Source organism: Sminthopsis crassicaudata, chromosome 1, assembly GCF_048593235.1.
Source record: "Sminthopsis crassicaudata isolate SCR6 chromosome 1, ASM4859323v1, whole genome shotgun sequence".
Lineage (NCBI taxonomy): Eukaryota > Metazoa > Chordata > Mammalia > Dasyuromorphia > Dasyuridae > Sminthopsis > Sminthopsis crassicaudata.
The window spans coordinates 485,736,637-485,744,862 of NC_133617.1; the positions used below are offsets into that span (position 1 = coordinate 485,736,637).

Here is an 8,226-nt window from a genome sequence, read left to right on the forward strand (position 1 = left end):
TATAAGGAGTGGTTCATTTGAAGGGTGATATTGTGAATTGTTACTTGGATGCTCCATATTTTGCATTCCGTTTGTCTTTAACCTCCCTATGCTATTTCTATGGTAAAAAGGGATGAGGTTGGGGAGGGGATTATGTTCCCATTCTGTTTTTGACAAAAGGATGTCTGCAGCCTAGTGTCAGGAGGATAGGAACCAATTCTTGGAATTCACAAAATATGGCACTTCCTAAAAACTTTATCCTCTAGTGCTTGTTAAAGGTTTATGTTAAGGTGCCTGGAATTTCTGCAAGAGAGTGAAAACTGCTAGCCTCCCTGCCTCCCTCCCCACAGGTGTATAGGAACTAACCAACTCCCTTGCCGTCCCCATTTGATCACCCAAAAGATATCCCAGGAGGTAAATGGCTCATAATTATCTTATGCTTCTCCATAAATTTCTAATCCCAAAGCAAGTTTTCATTTGCCTATCATTCCCCTACAACCTAATGTTAAAATCTTAGAGGCCTACTAGCCATACTCAACAATTATGGTTACCAGTGGCAAAAGGGTGGTGGGAAGGGGCATAGTTTAAGGAAAGTCAGTAAAATTATAGTTCAATTCCTAGCTATGTTACATAGATATTTTCCCATTACAAAGCAAAGGGCATGAAGAAGGGAGATTGAAGGTAACTGAGCCAGGTTCCAGGTTCCTTAAAGCTCCAAAAACTATCACCGAAGTTAATAGACCAGGTTGATGACTTATCATATGAACATTTTGCAGATCATATTCTACTCAAGGCTGCCAGGGAGAAGTGAATAACTACTGTTATCTGAACTACATGAATAAAAAACTTTACTAAATTTATTACTAAAATATGAGCCAACATATCAGATTACTTGCTGTAGTGGGAAGAAATCTTTACATGTATTTAAAATTTTAAATGCTATTTAAAACTTAATAAAGGAGCCAAAACTTTCTCATTCAACAGGGGGGGGGAAAAAGCAAGCTGATTTGGCTATAACCAAGATTGAAAGACAAGCATAACACAACACAATTGGCCAAGTTTCTTTAACGTGTGCACTTTTATTTGAACTGGTCTTAAGTCAGTGTACAGGTAAAGCTCCTCCCCTCCCCCAAGTACTGGCACCAATCTCAAAACTCAGCGGGAGACTGTAAAGTCTGCATTCACATCTATGTTGGGGGCAGGGAGGGAATTTAGGGGGCCATTTTTTTATGGCTCTGACAATTAAAAAAAAAAAAAGGAACAAGTATTAAGGCGGAAGATACAAAAAGTTTTTTTTTTGTTTTGTTTTAAAGGATTACATAATTTACATGTAAAGCAATACTAGTACCTTCCCTCCTCCCCCCCCCTCCCCGCCTGGATTTGTTAAGTAGCTCCTTTGCTCTGTGTGTAAGAGCAGGACAGCCTTCATAGAGGCAAGTAACTCTGTAACAATGCATTATACAATATTTGGAATGACTTAAAAAAAAAAAACAAAAAACAAACATGTACAATCAGAGTCCTGAAGACGCACTGTAGAACTTTGGGGATGTTTGCCTCCAACATACTTAGACTGCTCATCACCTTCACCGTTCCAGTTTTTAAATCCTGAGTCAAGCGCCAAAAAAAAAAAACAAAACAAAAACAAAAAAAAAAAACAAATAAAGCCATGCCAATCTCATCTCTTTTGGGCAATTATGTCACACCCTTTGAAAAAAACCAACCAAAAAAAAAAAAAAAAAAACAAAAACAAAAAAAAAAAAAACAAACAGTCCATTTAGAAGCATTTGCGGTGGACAATGGAGGGCCCAGATTCATCATACTCCTGCTTGCTGATCCACATCTGCTGGAAGGTGGAAAGAGAGGCCAGGATGGAGCCTCCAATCCAGACAGAGTATTTGCGCTCAGGTGGGGCAATGATCTATAGTTTAAAAAAAGAGAAGAAATACCACATTAATTCCCAATAGAACCAAGTCATTTCAGAACATACATCAATTCTGATAAGCCAATTAAAACCTGGTAAGAGGATGCTCTGAACATGACAGAGGGGGAGGCAAATAAGGAACAAATCTAAGCAACTCAATAAATTTTGGCTGATTCCCCAAATAATAGCATAGCATTTACTAAGCACCAGGCTGTCTTAGAGCAGTTCTTAACCAACTCACCTTGATTTTCATTGTGCTGGGGGCGAGGGCTGTAATCTCCTTCTGCATCCTGTCAGCAATGCCTGGGTACATGGTGGTACCACCAGACAATACGGTATTAGCATACAGATCCTTACGGATGTCAACATCACACTTCATGATGGAGTTGAAGGTAGTTTCATGGATTCCACAGGATTCCATACCTACATGGAGAAGCAGCAAATGAATTTTAGTCTTTAAAAAAAAAAATTTCCTCCTTTGGTCCACTAATCCTTAAGTAAACAGTGGATGTTTAAGAGAGGAAAAAATCCTTACCTAAGAAAGATGGTTGGAAGAGAGCTTCTGGGCATCGGAATCTCTCGTTGCCAATGGTGATAACCTGACCATCAGGAAGCTCATAGCTCTTTTCCAGAGAGGAGCTAGATGCAGCAGTGGCCATCTCCTGTTCAAAGTCTAGGGCGACATAGCACAGCTTCTCCTTGATGTCACGTACAATTTCCCTCTCAGCTGTGGTAGTGAAGCTGTACCCTCTCTCGGTCAGGATCTTCATGAGGTAGTCCGTCAGATCACGGCCAGCCAGATCCAGACGGAGGATGGCATGGGGAAGGGCATAACCTTCATAGATGGGCACAGTGTGGGTCACACCATCACCGGAGTCCATCACAATACCAGTAGTACGACCAGAGGCATACAGGGACAGCACAGCCTGGATGGCAACGTACATGGCTGGGGTGTTGAAGGTCTCAAACATAATCTGGAAATAGAGAGTAAAGCAGTTGAGTGAGTACAGTAAACATTGCAAAATGTATACAGCAAGGTTATGGATAATCATGCAAGTGCGCAACACATTTGTAGGTTTGTAAATATCCTGAAGTAAAAACAAAATTTTTAACTGTTGTTCTAAGACCCACACATTGTTATCTTAGAGATATACCAGCTTATGGCAAAAACTAAAGTTTGAGTTTAGATTTTTAGAAGTCACCCAAGACAAGTGAACTGTTAGTACCTAGACAAACGATTCAAATTGCTAGTGAAAAAATAAAGTCAGTTCAGAAAAAGCAAACAGAACCTGTAGATATCCAAAGAGAAGACTCAGGTCAGAGAAGAAAAACCCTATAGACAATGGCAAAGAAAAAAAAGGGAAGAGAAGAGAAAGGTGAAGCAGGGTGTAAAAGAATAGCAAATAGATGAAGTTGACATGGCTTAAAAATCATGGTACCCCAAGAAGCCCACAAACCTGAGTCATCTTTTCTCTGTTGGCTTTGGGGTTCAGGGGAGCTTCTGTGAGCAGCACAGGGTGCTCCTCAGGGGCGACACGGAGCTCATTGTAGAAAGTGTGATGCCAGATCTTCTCCATGTCATCCCAGTTGGTGACAATACCATGTTCAATGGGATACTTCAGGGTCAGGATACCTCTCTTGCTCTGGGCCTCATCCCCCACGTAGCTATCTTTCTGGCCCATGCCCACCATCACACCCTGCAGAGGAAAAAACACCAATTGTCAGTCTCATTCTACCAGTAATATTTATAATTTGTATTTGTGAAGGTTCTAGATTTTTAGTGCTAAAAATTGTCAGAAATGCAAGTCTCTCATTTTACAGATAACTGAACTAAAAATCAAATTAAAAACAACTTGCTCAAATTTAAGTGGCCATTATGTGCAGTAAATGAGTTCTTAGTTAATATAGTCACATTAATTAGGCTCAGGTAAATGCCACCTGACCTGTTGATTTATCCCTCTCCAAGCCAATTCCCACAATTGTTCTAGGCTCTTTGCAAAGAAAATCCCTTCAATATCCTTCCAGCCAGCAAGGTTTAAGATTTTTGCCAGAATTCCCCATAAGCTACTGTGCATACCTGATGTCTGGGGCGCCCAACAATGGAAGGGAACACAGCCCGAGGGGCATCATCTCCTGCAAAGCCAGCTTTGCACATTCCAGAGCCATTGTCAACAACGAGAGCAGCAATATCATCATCCATGGCGAACTGTTGAGAGAAACAGTGTAAGGGTTACAATGTTTTAATTCAAATACTCTGGGTCCTTTGAAAGCCAAAATAAAATAAAATGCCAATCCACATTTAATAAAGTAGCAGTCAAGTTAAAGTGCAGATTCTTCCATCCTATTCTTGAGATGCTATGGTGGAGGCGTACTGTGATGGAGATGACCAAGCAGATTGGAGGGACCACTCCCCAACCAGCTTCCTTCTCAGTTTCCTGTCAATTGAACGCACCTCTCCTCTGTGGCCGCTAGGGGGAGTGCCCGCTTGCATTTTTCGCCTTAGAGATTTGGGACAAAGGAAGTCCCAGCTCTCTTGCCTCTCATTATTACCATAAAAGGCAATGGTAAGAGGCAGCTTTGCAGAAGTCAGTGGTGCGGCAGGAAGCCAGGTTTCTCCCCCCCCTTCTTTTAAAGGGAGACTCGATTAAAAAAGGAGAAACCACTCCCCCTTGCTCCCTCCTCCCCCTGGCCTTTTTCAAAATGAGGCTTGGCGGTGTGGCCACACCCAGATCAGTCTCCAGTCTCCACTCCCCACCCCACCCACCCCTGCCAGACGTTAGCAGCAGGGATGGGTCTGGCAGCCACGCTTATGCAAGCGGCTCCAGGAGAGCAGGGCGCTGCCGGCGCTGGGCAGGAGAAGTTCAAAAGGGGAAGTTACTCACGCCGCCCAGCACCCCCGAGATTTAGGGAAGGAACTCATCCCGGACAGTCCCCACCCAGTTCTGGGAAAATCAAGCCTCGGGAGAAGTGGGGAGCCAGTCATTCAAAGCCAATTAAGGCTTGAGACAAGTCTCTGCAATCACTAGGCCAAGGGGGCATAAAAATCCCTTTTCCTTCACTCCTTAAAGCACTAAAAATTTTTCTAGAAAAGGGATTCCGTTTCACAGTAACAGTTTAAATTAAAAATCAAGATACTATTTCAAGTGACAGTCCTTCCCCCTCCTTAAAAAAATTTCCCCTTTTAGGGAACGGATGTAATAATCAAAGCAGCAGACTTGGAACTTGGGCTTGCAAAGCTAACGACTTTCACTTCTCCACAAACCCATACCGGCTTCGCGAGTCGGCTGCAAACAGACCCCAGTCCACTTCCCTTGCACCCACCGCGGAAAGGAGGCATTCCCACTCCCGCAGAGCCGGGAGGACCAGGGCTGTCCCCACCCCCCCGCACTTTGTAGCTTCCGCCCTATAACCTGTTAATCCACCCCACGCCCTTCCCGGCCCGGCCACTACGGGGCCCAGACCTGAGACAAAGACCCTTAATTCATTCCCCCGCCTTTGAATGAAAAGTGGAGGGAGGAACCGGAACCTCCTCTCCCTCCCCCCACAAGGCACTGTGCCCACCGCCTCTTATGCCCCCTGCAAAGCACGAGCAGCTACAAAGGAGGAGGCTCAGGTCACACCCTGGCAACCTCCCTCCCGCCTCCTCGGCGGTTAAAGCTCCTCTTCCCCATCCCCCTCCCTCCTGCCTGGGTTCCCCTTTTCCCGCCGCCCCCGCCCTTTACAACTTCTCCCAACCCCGCCCGCGCCTGGAGGCGCCCTCGCTCAGCCGGTTGGATGGGGTTCGAGCCCCAACCTTGGTCTACCCAGCGCCAAACAGATTAAGCCTTCCCCATTAGTGAGTAGTAACCATCCGGGGCCCATTATTCCAAACGCTCAGCCTAAATCCTCTTACTCCGGGCCGAAGGGAGAGCCCGACTACGAGCCCCGGAGCAGGCGCTGATTACCCTACAAGGCCCGCCGGGAGACGCTCAGCCCAACGCCCGACCCAACTTCCCGAAACGCTAACCCCCCGCCCACGCCGCCCAGGCCGAGGGGCGCCGGCTCAATGGGCATGGAAGCTAGGGTTACCACTGCCCTGACATCCCACCTAGCTCTTGTTAAGTTTCCATCCTAACCCCCTCCCCAAAACATACTTCCCCAAAAAAGTCTTACAGGCACTGGTCAATGCCCGTCACCCCCCCCTCCACCTTTAAAGGTCTCGGAGTGGGAAAAAGGCAAAAAGAAATGCGCACCCAGAAGACAGCAGAGATGAAGGGAGAGAAGGTTCTCGCAGGCTCTTACCTTTGAAGTGGCAAGTTTAAACCCTTAAGAGAGAGAGGAGGTGGTGCCGCACCTGGAGGCAGGGGGGAGGCAAGTGCACGCTGGGTGGAAGAGCTCACAGCTACTCCAGCGCGCTCGCGCTCCGGGTTTTATAGGGCGCGCGAGCTCCCCGCTCGAGCCATAAAAGGTAACTTTCGGAACGGTGCGCTCTGATTGGCCCGGGGTCGCTCACTCACGAGCCTCTTTGCACATTGCAGCATTTTTTTTTCTTCTCTCCTCCTTTTGCAAAAAAAAAAAAAAAAAAAAAAAAAAAAAGACAGAAAAGAGGGAGGGAGAGTTTTTTCAGCTTTTGCTCTCTATGGGCGCTTCTCTGGCTCCAACCTTTCTTTGCTCGTTCTGAAGCTCTGATTATCAGTGCCACAGCAATGCAGGGCTGATTGTTAACAGAACTCGGACAGAAGGACGGCTTTATTGTGTACAGCGCGTCGGGGTGTATGTGCGTGCTTTTTTCCAACCTTGTCAGAGAATCCTGATGTTAAATTCGGCCCCCCGCACTTCCTCGGGCTGGGGACGGGCCCTCGCTCTGGGCGGAGGAGGGCTGGTGCAGGCCCGCTTTCTCTTTCTCCCTCTCCCTACCCATTGACTCTGGCACCCCGGCATGATGGGATGGGGAGGCTCGGACCCACCCCAGCCGGTGCCAGGAAACGCCACACTCCCAAGCGGGGCTCCCCTCGCGGCTCCCACCAACAATAGTGCCTATGAGTCATTCTCCCCGCCTGGAACTGTGCGCGGGGTCGGCTCGCAATCCCACCCAGAACGCCGCTGTTTGCACAGGCTCTGCTTCCCCGAGCCGGGCCGCGCCGGGAGCGGGACCCGGAGCTTTCCACAAGCCCTCGCTCCAGAGGCCTGGGTGCCCCCGCCCCCCGTGTTCATTCACTTTCTTCACCCCTCCAACCGTCCCCTCAATTGTGACTCTCCGAGAAGTGCGTGTTTCCCGGCCTCGGGGATAACAGGACAAAATGTCGGGGTTCTTGTTCGGGGGGAGGGGGCAGGGGAGGGCGCCAAACTGAATTTCGGGGATTCAGTATAGAGATGTGGATTGATTTGTCCGAGCGGAGTTTGAGGAGGGGCTTTCGAAGTTGCTAGGTGCAAAGGAGTGGGCTGAAGACTTGAGAAATAGAGCCATGTTTCTTTAAAAGAAAAAAAAGCTTCAAAAAGGTTATGATTGTGAATATTGTGCATATGCGTGTGTGTCCACACATCCACAATCCCCCATTCATGTGTGGACCACGAGAGCCCACGGGGAGGACAAAGGTAACGTCAGGAAAGCAGGCTGGGTGTGAGAAATCCGGGGCACACTGAGGAGCAGGTTGTTTGGCCTTATAAGGGCGTTAAGCTGCTATTTCAAGATAAAAACTGCATTTTGGTAAACACGGGGCAAAGTTCTCTTACCTCTAGGGGCCCGTAAGTAACATTTGCACAAAAAGTAGCTCCTACCACCTCCCAGAAAGCTGAGGCAGCTTTGGCTGACCCAAACTTAATTCATTTTATTTTTCTCAACTTGGACTCTGCCATTAGGCTTGGATTTCTCACTGGGGTGGGGGTGGGGCTGGACCCACACACAGACACCTGAAGCTGGGCCTCCGCCACAGCCGGTCCCCTCCCCCTTCCTCTTCCTCTTCCCCTTCGGGCTCTCCGAGTGACTGGGAGAGGCTGGCCTCCCCGAGACTTGATTTTTCTTACTGTCTCCTTTCCCCTCTGCCAAATTAAACTGCATCGCTTTCTGGAATCTGGAAGGTCTGTCCTGAAATCACAAAATCCCAGGATCAGAGGAGATTGTGAAAAAGGGGCATTTTCACACACGCCCCCCATTATGCTAGGGTTAACTTTGAGGGGGAAAAAAAAGCATAAAATTAGTCCCTCCCACCACCTTTCGGTTTTAGCCCTGCTGGAAGCTAAGAACATTTGCAATGGAACTAGACTGATTTGGAGGCAGTTCTTTTTCAAAAAAAGTTGAGGTGAGGGATGGAATCACAGCCAAAATCATCCCCAGGGTCATTAACCTC

General features: G+C 47.4%; 1 protein-coding gene across 4 annotated transcripts; it reads right to left on the reverse strand.

Annotated features, from left to right (window-relative positions):
- Window positions 1-1,038: 1,038 nt before the first annotated feature.
- Window positions 1,039-6,403, reverse strand: ACTB (actin beta). 4 transcript variants are annotated; one of them, XM_074281237.1, is made up of 6 exons: window positions 6,182-6,403; window positions 3,978-4,106; window positions 3,358-3,597; window positions 2,436-2,874; window positions 2,142-2,323; window positions 1,039-1,897 (listed from the first exon to the last, which is right to left on the reverse strand). In XM_074281237.1, exons 2-6 carry the CDS (start codon window positions 4,098-4,100, stop codon window positions 1,754-1,756), a joined length of 1,128 nt encoding a protein of 375 aa, XP_074137338.1. In that variant the 5' UTR covers window positions 4,101-4,106; window positions 6,182-6,403; the 3' UTR covers window positions 1,039-1,753. The 4 variants fall into 4 exon arrangements, with proteins under 4 accessions (XP_074137338.1, XP_074137339.1, XP_074137336.1 ...); XM_074281238.1 differs by having other exon boundaries at window positions 6,133-6,279; XM_074281235.1 differs by lacking the exon at window positions 6,182-6,403 and adding an exon at window positions 5,169-5,260.
- Between the last annotated feature and the right edge of the window lie 1,823 nt (window positions 6,404-8,226).

Bases quoted from the DNA above. Each gene is read 5' to 3' on its own strand.
- ACTB (XM_074281235.1), bottom strand. From the start codon at position 5,237: ATGCCTCCTTTCCGCGGTGGGTGCAAGGGAAGTGGACTGGGGTCTGTT. The intron at 4,107-5,168 runs GTATGGGTTTGT...TTCTCTCAACAG, and splicing joins GCAGCCGACTCGCGAAGCCG to TTCGCCATGGATGATGATAT. The intron at 2,324-2,435 runs GTAAGGATTTTT...TTCTCCATGTAG, and splicing joins CTTCCAACCATCTTTCTTAG to GTATGGAATCCTGTGGAATC.